This window comes from Kogia breviceps, chromosome 20, assembly GCF_026419965.1.
Source record: "Kogia breviceps isolate mKogBre1 chromosome 20, mKogBre1 haplotype 1, whole genome shotgun sequence".
NCBI lineage: Eukaryota > Metazoa > Chordata > Mammalia > Artiodactyla > Physeteridae > Kogia > Kogia breviceps.
In genome coordinates this window covers 5,291,420-5,306,564 of record NC_081329.1, presented here as the reverse complement: position 1 = coordinate 5,306,564, position 15,145 = coordinate 5,291,420, and the positions used below count along the sequence as shown (strand labels likewise).

The window sequence follows — 15,145 nt, the reverse complement described above, 5'->3', positions numbered from 1 at the left end:
TGGAGAATGCACACTTTTGTTAGATTCTCTAACATTTTTCTCTGTGCTTGAAAGATCTCATAATAAAAAAAATTTTTTTTAAAATTTTAAACAGTTCCCAAAGGAGTCATATTAATTAGTATTACAAAGAGTGCACAGTTCGGTTGACTCATGTCCCTTTTCATCATAATGGATAGTTTTTAGGATTATTCAAGAGCTGATTGCTCTTATTCGTTTCACTTATTTTAAGGCAGTGGAGCACTTTGGTTTCTTGGAAAACTCATGAATCTATAGATATGTGAGCTCTTTGGGTAAAATGCATGTCCATTTTCCTCTTACTTCTCACTCATGTAGTTTAATTCAATAAATATATAAAGGCACTGAGCCTCTGAAACGGAAAGGCACCCTATATTTCTGCATGCAAAGTACGTTTTTGAAATGCTTATATTAAAATACCCTTACATGTTAAATTATCTATTACATAGGTTTTTTATCTTAGTGCAAAAAGCCCCTGGAACACGGTGGCCATCTTGTGCAATGAATACATACTGTTTAGTATTGTAAACAATAATAATCCCATTTTCCAGGACATAAATACATAAAGTACAACACCAAGACATGTCTATTAATAAAAACCCATTAAGTCTTCAGTTCTGTTGTCTGATACCATCAGCAAAACTAATGATGCTTATAAGAAGCAATACATTTTAATATTCCCTTTATGGCCCTCTCGCTACTCTCAAGTTTCAATAAATGTAATTGTTTTCAATATTTTCAAATCAAATGTAAAACATTTAGTGGGAAAATTATATTCCATAACAACATCTCCATAGAGAAAGCATGAACTCTGTTGGTTATATCAGTTTTATGGGAGAGCAGAGCCTGAGAAAATCAACCCACAGTTACTAACAATACTTTTCCAGTTTTTTTTTAACCCAATATAAAATATTTGGAAAAGAATAATATTGCTAGCAAAGTAAAAGAAGGTGATAAAGAATAAACTCTTCTGGTTATACAAATTTATGGGAGAATATAACCAGAAAATAACAACCTGTCAGCTGTTGTTACCAGAACTCACGTTTAAGACTCTTACTAGATGTAAAGGGAAAAAAAATAGCGGATGCAGACACTGCTTGAAGAAGTTTATAATTTAGCCAAGATGATGCGAGTAACGCATAAAGGGTTTACTAAAAATATATGTCGGTATATATCAGAGGCCAAATGAGAGTCATAGACAATAAAAACCATAGAAATCTGCTTGCTAATTTTATGTGTATTTTAAGCACCTGCCACATGAGAGGCATTGTGTTAGGGAAAAGAGATGATGGGAAAAAAAGACATAATTCATCTCCTAAAAGGGCTCCGAGTCCTACAGTGGGAGAGATCACTACAGTCTCAAAAGAGTAGGAATGGTTTCTCAGGGGCTAAAGCTGAACCTTGAGGAATTGGTTTGTTTCAAGTAAGTGAAGAGGGATTAAGTCTTTTCAGGTAGATTACAAAGTCTGGGAAAGTCTTGGAAGAAAAGGTATCTAATCAGTTATAATCCCTAACGTTTCTTTTGACGGGTTTGCTCACAGAGTTATACATACACTTGGCACCATTATATTCATCCTTGAGGACTTTAATTTGATGACCTTTTATATGGCTTTTGGAGTTTTGAGGTGAAGTGGAGTTACCATAAATGAGGTTCTTTTTATGGGTTTTATAGTTGTATGTGAGAATGTTTAGAATAAGGACATTTGTAGCCATGCGATGTAATTTTTAAAGATGCTTATTTACAGAAATCAATATGGAGCTGAATAACTGCTTGTGTGTACGAACAGAACAGAAGATGGTGTACAGAAAATTACCAGCATAAAGAAGCTTCCGGATGCAGTGGAACTGCTGAGACATAGAAGCCACATACAGAGGGGTTCCCAGATGAGGAATGTCTTGATCAACATCTATGCCCCAGGATATCAGGATTTCCAGACATTCATGGTGACCTGCCGACACAAAGGACAGGTGAGTTTGCGTTTCCTGAATACCTGCTCCCCCCGCGAAACGTACACCTCCACCTAGGCTTCTCCCGGCAGTTATTCACTATAAACAGGGCACCGCATGCTGCTGACGGAGCTTTCTCCCCTCGTCACCTAAGCTGGGGTCACGGGTACCTTTGCTGGCGGCCTCGTGTGTAGGGGAAGGAAGACAGGACTCCAGCTGGGCTTTGGCACCGTGTTCCAGAAGCAGTTCTGTGCAGCTGGGGCTGCCTTGTGAGCACGCATTGAATAACGGGGTCACACCGTCTATGGTGATCGCATTTACCTAAACCAAACCAGAGATCTGAGAATGGGAGTCACAGAATCCTACAGCATTCGCTGTCAGGCATTTAAAAACAGGTACGTGACCTGGGAACAGATAAGTGAGAACATGTGGCCAGTACAGATGGCAAAGGCTCTTTAGCTCACTCGTGTCCATAAGCCAAGCTTAAAAACTACAGGGGTAAATAGAAATAGGATGCGGTAGGTAATCCGCAGGAGTGGGCGTGCGGCTAGGGGAATCGTGAAGAAGAAAATGCCCGGGAATCAGATACACAAAAACGGATTCCATGATTAGGTACTCTGTAATTAGGAAAGAAAGGTGCACAGGTAATAGTGATGACAGTCGTGCTGAAGCCATTTTGCTCGTGGCAGTTGAAATTGGAAATTCCATTTCTGAGAATTTATCTTAAAACAATCATTCAAAAGATGAGCAAACATTACAGGCATAAAGATGTTCATCCACGGCTATTTAGAATCAGGAAAGCCGCCAACAGCCTAAAGAATACTCCATATCCTGCGGCAGCTACCCATTCTTTGGCGAGGACTGGGAATCCTGCTCAGAGCGCAAGGGGGCGATTTGAGAGCTTTATGTTTGTTCTCCTATTGTTTGCAAACTACGCAGAAGGAAAGAGAAGCCAACTGAGCACTTGGCCTGACTCTCTTAGCGGTTGATGTGGAAACGGTGAAGGCTTCTCAGAGGCACTTACGTTAGCTCCCGCTTGCAGAAGCGTCCTGGCACAGGCCACGTGATCTCCAAGGCAGGCTTCGTGTAACGGGGTGACGTGGTCTATGGTTACTGCATTGACTTTATAGCCCTAAATATGACATCAATAATTTCGAAATGTGAGCAAAACGTCAGAAAAAAATCCTCTCTATAACTGTCATTAGAGGGCGATGTCAAAGACCAGAGAATTTCAGGCACCTCAGGTTTTAGTTGAGCAGGAATGGCCGGTGCAAATGCCCCCCGGCCAGTCAGCTGTCAGATGCCCCGAAGCAAATTGTGGCCAATCTATCTACATGCCTCACTGCCTGCAGTAGTTCGCTCAAAGGATTCTGAGTGTTTTCTCTAAGTTTTGCTTCCTTAACTTTTTTTTTTTTTGTCTTTCTGAATTGTTTTGGTTGCTATTGTTATTTTGTCTTTTGTTTTGTAGAACTAAAGACTGTTTCTAGGCTGGATCGCCTGTTTTGATGGGCGACAGAAAATTTCAGGTCAGCCTAGACTGGGGTAAAAAGAAATTGTCTTAAGTTGCTCCATGAATTTTTGTCCCTAAATAGGTATGATTATATAGGGGAGAAAACCCTTTTTTCTTCTCTTCTAGGTTCTTTTGGCTGGTCTAATCATCAAATTGACATAAGACCAACGAACAGAAGGAAAACAAGTTTAATTTCATGCGTGTGGAGGCCCCACGGGTACAGGACCTAAGAAGTTGTCTGCGCACGCAGGCCACTTCCGTAATTTCATAAACAAAGAATCAATTGTTTGTGAAGATCTGACGAGACAAAAGCATTTGGGCTTTTGGAGTAGCAACTTAAAAGTAAGTCAAGTTTGTTTATACAGCTTCCTCCATCCCAAATTCGCCTTCTCTGGTGACAGGAAGCTCACCCACCTCCCAGCAAGGGGAGGATACCTCCCCTGGGAGCTTTGTTTCCCGATTTCAGGGGGACAAAGGAGAGGCAGAGGGTCCTTCTTTATACTGGCTGTTTCTCAAATAGCTTTAATTCAAAATAATCAATATGCTACCTGGGCATATTTTGGGGCAGCCTGCTCTGAACCCCATCAACTAGATTGTATGTTAGTGGTTAAGAGGTCTGAATACAGAGTCAGTTAGATGTGGGTCTGAAGCTCCATAATGCAGTAATTATTTTAATTTGGACAACCACTGTAACGGCTAAATTTTAGGGTTATCATGAGGGTTAACTGAGCTGATACCTGCAAAGCAATAATGATTACAATGCCCAGCATATAGCAAATGTTTGATTTTATTTTATTATTCAATGAAAACTAAGTACGACTTAAAATATTTTTATTCCAATTCAACTAATGGTATCAGACTAAAATAATTAAATGTTGCTAGGATATGCGATTCCTCGCCTTCTTGCTATTTCTGGCAATTCATTGTCTATTGTCAATCATTCTAAGCAACATAATAGGAAGATTTTCATGGCCAAATCCCCGTAACATCTTACAGATTACCATGAGCTGTAATAATACCAGAATGGACACGAAGAATCTTAAAATGAAGGCAAGAAAATAAATGTCACCCCAAATCTCTGTCACTAGCAAGTGGCGGTTTTTAAGATGGCTGAAATCATCCTTTGGGAGGTTTTGAACTGGCTAGCCCTCAGCCAGACTCGAGAGCTAATTCCCACCTGCCGCCCACTAAGGGGACCCGGGGAAGAAGCCTCTGGCAAGGTCAAGAGTCTGCCTCACCACGCCTGGCAGGCGGCATCCTCTGACTCCTCTCGCTGGCCTCTCCACGGACACGAGCTACGCGTTGACAAGTATCCTAAGGTTACTCTCCTCTCCGAGAGCTGCATGACCCTTTCAGGGGTTACCCTTTCGAAGCCAGTGACGTTTTTGCAGTCTTTCGGGTATTTTTCACCAAGTGATGAGCAAATAACATAGTCACAGGGTTAACCGAGAACTGGAAGGCTGCCCGGAGTGCCTGCCTCCTCACTTTGCAGGTGAGAGAAAGAGGGCTCAGACAGCCTGTGCGTCGCCTCAGGCGCCAGCCTGGAATCCAGGTGCTGCAAAGCCCCCGGCAGTGCTGCTTAGAGCGGGCGACAGCCCTTCCTTCCCTCGGAATCGTCCGAGACAATTCCTGTCGCCCTGGTACTGGGAAGCGCCAGGGCAAGGACTTCCAGAGCTGGGCGTGCGTTTAAATCGCACTGGCCAAGGCGCAGGCCTTTCTACTTCAGTAAGGAATCTGTGCTCTTCATGGTTTCCTCGGGTGATTCTGATGAGCAGACAGGTATAAAAACGACTGCTTTGTAGCTTTCGTAGGTGAACCCCTGTAACATACTACAGATCACCGTAATGTAAAAAGGACTGTTTAGGCATCCGGTCTGATCACCCCCTCTTGGATATTTTATGACTAACTAAGGCTGCCATTAGCTGTACACATTGTACTGACTTAAGCGTATTAAAAAGGTGTAATGAATAATACATACCTCCAATTACTTCCTGCTTAAATATGACTATCAATGAACAAATATACTGTACAAGAAACTTGAAATAGTAAGACAGAAGACTACGCCGAAATGGTTAAAAAGAAGTTTCGGAGGTAAGTGAGAAACTGTGAACTTGGCTAATAATATGAGTCAAAAAGACTAGTAAAATTTATTAAGCCGTTTTATTATTTTGAGTTGATTACTATCGGCCACGGATGTTCCTATGCTCCTGGGACACGGGCGTATTTTAAACGACGCGTTATAGTCTACCTGTGATAATAACGTTCTCAGAGCAAGAAGACGACCTTGACTTGCTGCTTCATGAAGTGGTGACCGATCTGCCCAGGAACCTGCCAGAAAAGAAAGGAAGCAAAAATCTGTGAGTCAGAGTAGACCCTGAGAGATAGAGTTAATTCAGGCGGAATAGACATCATCAAGGCCCCGTGTTCAGCGAAGTGACCGGGATGCTTCACCACGTCGCAGAAATTCCCTGCTGATCTAAGGGGCCCCGATGGGCAGTTTCCAAGCCCAGAGGGCTGTGCTGCATGTTCTGGAATAGGCCTATCCCAGACCTACTGTACCTTCTGGATTACTCTCCACAGAAGAGAAGGATTAAAGTCACTAGATCTGCCCCAGAAGCCCCCGTTTCATGGTTTTTCAGGCAGACCCCAGAAAAACACGTTTTTGCACCCTCAGCAAAAACGGCAGCGAGCACACTGACATCTCCCCACCCCTGCCCAGCCCGCTGTCCGCATGCTCTCTGCACCCCGACGGTGGCCTGCCCTCGGGGTGAGGGGCTGCAGCTGTCTCAAGGAGCTGAGCTCCAAGTCCTGAAACTGCAAGACGCCAGGCGGGTCCCAGAAAGGGGGTGTCACAGGCTGGGAGGGGCAGACCGTCACCGGGGTTTTGGTTTTTTGGTTTAACTTTTTATTTTATATTGGAGTGTAGTTTCAGGTGCGCAGCAAAGTGACTCAGTTATACGTACACACGTATCTATTCTTTTTCGAATGCTTTTCCCATTTAGGCTGTTACGTAATAGTGACCCGAGTTCCCTGTGCTCTACGACGGGTCCCTGTCGGTTACCCGTGGTACATACAGCGGTGCGTACACGTCTGTCCCAAACTCCCCAACGATCCTCCTCCGCCACCTTTCCCCCTGGTCACCGTAAGTTCGTTCTCTAAGTCTCTGAGTCTGTTTTGTAAATAAGTTCATTTGTATCCTGTTTTTGCGACTCCGCATATAAGTGATATCACACGCTATTTCTCATCGGCGTCTGAGATGGTGCTGAGGGCACCAGGGCTTGCTCGGGGTCACTGACCCTCCTGTGCCAGCAGTGGAAGATGGAGGTACCAAAGCCTCCAGACCTGTGCCCCGGTGGATAAAGCCCTGACCTGCCATGCGCCCCGTGACCCCTCTTCTGACAGGCCTTTGGCACCTCCCCATTAGGAAAATCAGTGCCCTCCCATGTAGAAGCCCCCTTTCCTTCTCTCCCAGGCCCCTCTCAGCACCCAGCCAGCACCTGCCCCTCCCAGCCCTCCCCCGCCGTGGTCCACCCACGTGACTTTGTAAGATACTGGGTTGGTGCTCAGTGATTTTCTTGTTGGCAAGACCAGCATTGTCAGTTTTATTTAATGGACATGGGAGATCACCTTAGAGCGATTAAACACACAGACTATACAAATCAGAAAAATACTCACAGGGTATCATCGGCTGATAAAGTAAAGCAATGCCGACAAGACGGAAAATCTTCCCGATGTAATGTGATGGTTTGCGAATACCTGTGTCCTTGTCTAGTACCCTTTTTGTGGATCCATAGGATGCAATAAATATAAATAATTTAAAAAAATAAACTGCTGATCAGTCCTAGTGCAATTTAAATAAAGTCACTTAGCTGTTGGGTCAGAAACATAAATTTCATGAAAAGCATGTGTAAAGCTTGCTTGTATAGGTCAGGAAAATGACTGGAAACATAGTAGGGTGCTGTACTTTTAGAGACCACTTCATTATTCCTACACTCCGCACCTCTGAAAATGCCCAGGCATATACCTGTGCTTCTGTATGATGCTCTTACAGTAGAACTTTGCCACAAGTGAGGTCCAAACAATTCTGCTGGCTAAAATGTGCGACAGATATCACAAGGTTAATGAAATGACCCAGTGAACCCAGTACAGAGGGCAGAAGTCAACTGAAAATCATCAGTCTTTTTTGTTTGTTTTGCGGTACGCGGGCCTCTCACCGTTGCGGCCTCTCCCGCTGCGGAGCGCAGGCTCCGGACGCGCAGGCTCAGCGGCCACGGCTCACGGGCCCAGCCGCCCCGCGGCACGTGGGATCTTCCCGGACCGGGGCACGAACCCGCGTCCCCCGCGTCAGCAGGCGGACTCTCAACCACTGCGCCACCAGGGAAGCCCCATCAGTCTTTTTATATCCAATGATAGTATGGGGTATTATTGAAAATACGAATCTTTCTTTTCCTTACGGCTGATTTTCGAGTGACGGAAATCACAGCTGATGTTGAATAGTGTTTACTACGTGCATGATACTGGTCTAAGCAGTGTGTATGAATCTCATTTAGTTCTCACAGCTCTTTGAGGTACATTAATTAATAATAATGTATTAATAAATAATTAATATTTCTGTTTTAAAGTTGAGGAAATGAGAGCTGTAGAAGAAGTGATAACATTTAAAACGAGTCACAGAGTCCAACTCCAGCGCTGATGCCCCTAGTTACACGGCACTGCCGTTGTCTGGTCTTTCCATCGAGCAGTATTTCCTGCTTATCCAGGAGATTAATAAAGCCAACAGCCAGATCGTAGAATTCTCAACTGACCAAAGAGTCACTGTTACTCGTTTTTGTGTATTATTTCTTGCCAGTAGGCAACTCCTGTGCTTTATTAAAAGCAGAATTGAATTAATGCACCCCAGTAAATATTTGTTGATAGGACAAAATTTGGCGGCAAAATAATAATTTATAAGAAATTGAAACATTATGTCCTCACTAAATAAAATGCAAAAGTCACCATCATAAATAATATGCTTTGGGGGAACAACTGTGTTTCAAGTTCCCCCTACGAAGATAATATTCAGTGCTTTAGAAATTGTACACATCTGTTCGTTTCATCATTAAACAACTTGACTGCAGTGTGAAACTCTAGAGGACTTCAGAACATATATCAGTTTTCACTGCGACTATTTAAGTAAGAAAATTATAATGTTAACTTTCCAAACAGACTGCATGTATGAAACCTCTATATTCAGTTTAGTCAGCAGAGCAGTAGTAAATTAATAAGGTTTTAAGTAATCAACGCTTAAATATATGTTTGAAGTAAACTATTCGTTTATAATATTTATAATGATCCTGTGCTCCCTCCTGTATAATTATGGGTTAACACATTTCACTATATCCTTCATTCCCCTCTGAAAGCTGTATCGGCTGAACTCGCTGTCGCTGGCTAATGCAGCAATTAACCGGACGCTGGGACTGGGAAAAGCCCATAGAAGTGGCCATTTGGATTCACGTTGGACTTACTTCTTTCTAGTACGTCATGAAGACATTTCAGGGGCGGCAAAACTAACAATATTTGCAGCTGAGGCTACTAGATATTCCTGTTTTGCATACAGTTGTTCCACCGAAACGACTGCATTAGTCTTCGGAACCATTCCAGCATTGCTTGCAGATGTTCAAAAGAGAGAGAAAAGCAGGAAAGGGGCCATCCAGAAAGCAGGCCACTCCAGGGCCCACATAAAGAAGTGCAAGTATTCGCTGAGTCTGCCGTCCCGTCACACCGGGGCTCCCCCCCAAGACTGTCACATAGCCTTCTGTCCCCACTCGGTGTCATCTTTCTCATCACCAAGACCCAAGTCCCTTATGGTGGAAGAAAGCAAACTGCACGTGCATTTGCTATTAGCTCTCTTCATATGACCTCACTGGCATGAACAAGGAGTTAAGTGTCCACAGCCCGCAGGAGAGGGCGGACGGCGGTCAGTGAGAGAAGCCCCGAGAACACACAGTGTTGCATGAGGGCTCCCTTGGCCCATAAGGCAGGGACCAGGCTTCTAAGAGCCACCGCCCTGTTGCTTCCTGGGGTGAACTCAGCTCTGCTCACCTGCCCTAAACAGGACCCGTTGCCTGTTGTGCCTTAAAGAAGGGGGTAGGCAGGAGCAGAGGAGGAGGAGAAGGAAATGGAAAGCAGAAGGAAGTGAGAAGCCAGGTGCGGGCTGGAGCCCAGAAGTTCACGGAGGAAAAGGACTGAGGGGCCGGGGAGGCCTGGCCTTGCAGCCCAGCTTGGGGCGGTGGCCTTCGGGAAGCACCTAACCGCTCTGCGAGGCAGACTGTTCATGAAACAGGAGAAACACTGCCTATGAGACAGGACTGAGGGTGGATTAGCAGCGAGCGCGCCCAGTGCGTGCCTGCCGTGTAAATGCACAAATAACACCTAGCATTCTTTGTCAAATACGAACTGAGTAACAGGGGCCATTTTAATATGAATTTTAAGGAACAATCCTTTTTTCTCCAAAATTAGGGAAACTCAAGCCATAGATGACAGCATCTATTGACCAAAATGATTTTCAGTGCTAGCAGCTTAATTAAATAAACCGTATAAAGCGATTGAATGATTTATCAATGTTTTAAAGTCAACAGTCAACACTGCTGCTGTATTCTTCTTTCCTAAGTAAGCTATACGAAATAAAGTCATGTCAGTCCATTAAAGGAGTAATTTATAGCACATGCTTGAGATCAATGAAAATAAAAAAGTTTTTGTTTTGAATTCTGCTTGCTTAACTCCCAAGCACCCCCCGTCTCATTTTCTTCCTTATAATTCCTCAGATGAATTTCTATAATTAATCTGGTAACATGTGAGAATCAAAGGATACATCATGCTCCAGTGTCCGCTCTGAACTAAACCTTCACCCTGTTTCTCCCTTTCAATATCTGAAATTTAGCAACTGCAAATTTCCATTCAAATGCGTTCAATATTAAATATCTTACCTTTCAACGCAGATATGCTTTATAGTAGAAAGGTTTATAAGCTTTCTCAAGACCAAACAGAAGATAAACATCTTCATTTGCAGCAACTTTTAAACTTTACAATCTTGTTAGACTTTAAATTGGGTATCTAAGATGTTTAAAAAATGTTCAGTTTAACTCCTTAGGATAAATCATTCAGTGTGAAAATTGTTTTACAAAATATCTGTACTTTCACCAGCTAATCTAATGTCTACGGTTACCGGGGTTACCGTCTCACTGCAGCAACAGTGGAGGTGACCGCCTATATTTAGAAACAACACCGGCTCCCAGGCATCTGGTATATCATTTACAGGGAGAGAGCCTGCCCTGTTCTGTAAACATTGTCTTACCAGAGCAAAACATTTACGTTCTTAGGTATTTACAGAGTGCTGGGGGCCTGCACCATACCTAAATCACCATCTCCCCAGGGCACTTCAAGCCAGCCACTGTTGAGGTAAATCCAACTCATGTCTTTTTTTCATCAGCATTGACAGCAACAACAAAAATCACTTGCCATGTGCTAGCTCCGTTCGGCCATTTTATGGAGCTCTAAGCGCCTTGTAACATGACCTTTCACCTACCTCCAAAAAGAAAAACAGCTTTTGAAAAATCTGATTTCTTTTCAAAATTGCCTTTTCTTATGGCTGTTCCTAACTCGTTTTGTTTTCTCCTTACAGTAAGTGCTGTGCAATGAAATGCAAACATTACACTTAGATCTCTGCTCCGGGCTATGATGAAACCATTTTAGTTTTCCCAAAGTCTTTGCCTTCTCGCCATCCCGGTCCCGTCCGCAGAAGTGGAAGCGAGGCTCGCGGGAAAGCAGGCTTAGCGCCGTTGCAGACGGCGCTTAGCGGCGTTGCAGACGGCGCTCTGGGCTTGGGCCACACCCAGTTCTCCTCAGTGGCCCCAAACATTAAAGTCCGGACAGTTATCTCAAATAGGGGACTTTACAAGGAGAGGCAAAGAGCAACGACATCTTCATATACGAATCCGAGGGCAAAACGTTAATACACTTGACAGACTGTCGATCTTAAATCAACAATCCTCCTCATGAGGGGCCTGGATTTACCGTGAAGTTCAGAACCCATCACTTTCACGGCCATTTCCTGAGGCTCTGTATGTGCAGTTTCACGTTGTTTGTCTTAAAGGAGATCCAGAGATGTGGCTACGCTTCAGGTTCAACAACATCTGACCCATCCCTGTTCACAAGTTTATAAAATACTTTTAAAATCACCAGGGATTTACTGACCCTTACCGTGTACTTTTCTGTTTAGCAGATTAATAGAGCCACATAAATCCTGGAGGACGTGGTTGATTAGTGGGGAAGCGACATGTTGCCAAAACCAGTCTCTTTAGAGACTGAGACGACCGTCCTTGTCTTTCCATTCTCAGAACATGCGCCTGTCTTTCATCTCCTAAGAACAGTGCTAGTCCGAGTCTGAAACCGCCAGAGCGAGCGAGCTCTGTGCCCCGGGAACTCCAGGTATATGTACGGACTTGCACCTCTCACTGACTGCCTGCTCGCGGCCTAGGGGCCCTCCTGATCTTATAAGAAGGCAGGGCACGGGCCCGAACAGGAAAAAAACCACAGATAAGTGAAAGCACCGCTGTGGTTTATCTCAGGAAAAAAGACTAAATTTTCAGCAGAGTGAAGATAGTGGTTTCCCCCATGGATATCCAAAATCAAGAGAGAAAGACTACGTAAGACGCTTTTTAGAAGCTCGTGCTGCCCTTGGGAGGGGTAACTCCGTCATCCCAATGAAGCCTTAGTGACCACGGGCGCTGCAGACACGGCCTGCCCGGCCTCATCACAGAGACCTGAGTTCAGAGTCCAGCACAGACACTAGTTAGGGGAGCTCTGGTAGTTATTTCACCTTTTGAACCTCAGTTTTCTCAGCCATAAAGGGAAGGATAATTCTATCTCCATCATAGGGCTGTAATGAACGTGAAAGTACTTAGCACATTTGTACTAAACACACTTGAAATGTGACACACCTAATTCTATATTAAACAGGTACCTCCGTCTATCTGTCCCGTGAGCTTTTTACTACATCTTCTCAACAGGAGATAGAGTAATTCACCTTATTTAAGATAACAAAGCTTTAGCTCATCTTATTCCTCTTACATATATCTGTAGGAGATATAAATGGATAGGAAATGGTCAAAATTCAGAGACAATTATCACATGCATAGGGGTAGCTCTCCAAACTATAGCTCTTACCCGGACTCCCCTACAAATTTCACTGACACATTACAAAATTGACTTCAGGACATTCACATAGATACTTTGCTGGCATCTCAAGACATTTCTAAAAGCAAATTCATCACCTTTCTCTCAAAAAGAGAGAACTACTTTAAACAGTGTTAGCTTTCCTCCTGCCCCCTGGCACTAATAATATGGTCTTCAATTTAAGTACAACAGTTTTCAGGGGAACTTCATAGGTATTGACTATTTCCTGTGCTTTTTTGCAGGGAGGCAGTTATTAGTAAACGAGGTACTTCTTTGTAGTCTTTTCTTTTTCACGGACCCTCATTCCAAGCTCGGTCCTTGCGTCAATCTACACTCACTCCTGGGGGGACCTCTTCTAGTCCCACGGATACAAATATTATCTACATTGTGACCACCCCAAATTTGTATCTCCAGACCAGCTCTCTCCTCTAAATTCAAGACGTGTATCTCCAGCTGGCTCTTCGGCCTCTCCGCTTAGATATCGAAATAGACAATGCAACTTCACATGCCCCAGACTGAACTCTGGCTGTGATCCTTCCAAACCTGCTCCCTATCAGTAAATGGCAACTCTATCGTCCAGGTACTTCAAGACCAAAAGCCTTTGTGTAATCCTGAATTTGTCTCTATTTCTCACACCCCACAGGCAAACACCCGTAAGTCCCTTTGCCTTGACCATTCAAATATAACCCAGCTTCGACTATTATCTCACAGCCTCCACTGCTACTCCCCTAGCCCAAGCCACCATACCCTCGCCTGACTTACTGCGAAAGCCTCCTGACTGGTCTGTGTGGTTCCGCCCACGCGCTTCCAACAGTCTGTCCTTGACACAAGGATCCTTGTAAAGCCAGAAGGACTCCGACGGCTTCCTTTCTCACCCAGAGTAAACTCCAAGGAACTTATGACCTACGAGGGTGTGTCCACACATCCTCTGTATCCGTGGCCCTAGTTGGGCCACCCTGAACAAACAGACCATCTGTGCTTCTGTCGACTCTGCCTGCGGGGCTTCTTTCTGAGACACACACACGCACACACACGCGCACGCACACACACGCATGCACACGCACACGCACGCACACACACACGCGCGCGGCTTATCGCTGACTTCTGTTCTCCACTGGCAGCGCCTCACGGGACCGCCCTTCCTCGACTATGAGAAGGTCCTCCCCGCCCCCTCTCCAGCACTCTTTCTGTCTCGTTTCCCTGCTGTGTCTTCCTTCGTAGCACTTATTACCAGATCCTAGAAATCGGCACTTGCTGCAGTTTGCCCACTGCCGCATCCCCAGCGCCTGCCACGTAATGACATCTACTGATGGAGGCGCATGTGCAGAGTCACGTGAGCCGTCGACGCGCTTTAGAGCCGCGGCGCTCTGACTGCCGGATTCACCGGTTCGTAAACTGTGCCAGGCGTCTCGCTGGCCCCACCCACGCGCCCCAGAGCTCGTCCTCAAGCCGCAGTCTCGTGCCTCACATTCATCCACCATTTACTCGCTCATCCAATGGGGATCTATCTCCCAGGCAATTTGGACCCTTCTGGACGCCGGAGATACACAGAGACGAAGGAAGAATGGTCTGCGTCCCCCTGAAGTCAGTTTGGACTCTACCCTCCCAGATGGTTTTCCTGACACCAGTCTCTATCTCACCACTCTGGCCTGAATGCTGCCACAGAATCCAACCTCCCAAAGCGCCTAGGGTTCTGGCTAGCTAGCCCACAGACTGCCTTTTGGGAAACTGAAAAAGGCGCCCGTCTCCTGGGGAAGCTACGCCCCCCTGCTCTGGGCACACATGCTCCGTCTTCACGGCAGCACGTGGCTGCCCTGAAAACCCCTCTGGAATCTTGTCGTCCTCAGGCTCAAAAACGTTGCTGCCCCCTGTCCCCCACTGGATATAGTCTAACATTCTGATCCTGGAATTAAAGGTTACCTACAATATGGATTAGATCTTCCCCTTTGTTTATTGTTCTACCACCGACCTTCACATGCCCTCATTTAAGCTAAACTGGACGCTTGTGCGTGTTCCTCCAAACAATTGCTTTTCCTTCCTTTTTCTATCATCTTCCCCCCAACTCAATTCTCTTTTGCATATCGCACAGTAACTTGTTGAGGTGTATCTGTGCTTTGGTTCTTGTTTTTCCCGCCCAGCTTCCAGGGGCTGATTAAGTCCAAATAGGAGAAGTGGCTTGAAGATAGCTTCTCTTTTTTTAATTATTAGTATTATTATTTTTTTGCGGTACGTGGGCCTCTCGCTGCTGTGGCCTCTCCCGTCGCGGAGCACAGGCTCCGGACGCGCAGGCTCAGCGGCCATGGCTCACGGGCCCAGCCGCTCCGCGGCACGTGGGATCCTCCCGGACCGGGGCACGAACCCGCGTCCCCTGCATCGGCAGGCGGACCCTCAACCACTGCGCCACCAGGGAAGCCCTCCTTTTTTTAAAAATTGAACCATGGACCATTTCTTTTTTTGTTC

The 15,145-nt window shown here is 45.2% G+C and overlaps 1 protein-coding gene across 3 annotated transcripts in view; it reads right to left on the bottom strand.

Annotated features, from left to right (window-relative positions):
- ASB5 (ankyrin repeat and SOCS box containing 5) overlaps positions 1-15,145 on the bottom strand; it is a 70,409-nt gene that overhangs the window by 2,511 nt on the left and 52,753 nt on the right. For all 3 annotated transcript variants that reach the window (XM_059049545.2, XM_067022553.1, XM_067022554.1), the window contains 4 exons: positions 5,721-5,800; positions 2,987-3,094; positions 2,133-2,283; positions 1,830-1,964 (listed from right to left, as the gene is read on the bottom strand). In XM_059049545.2, the coding sequence (XP_058905528.2) occupies positions 1,830-1,964; positions 2,133-2,283; positions 2,987-3,094; positions 5,721-5,800 (474 nt within the window). The remainder of the gene's footprint in view (positions 1-1,829; positions 1,965-2,132; positions 2,284-2,986; positions 3,095-5,720; positions 5,801-15,145) is intronic.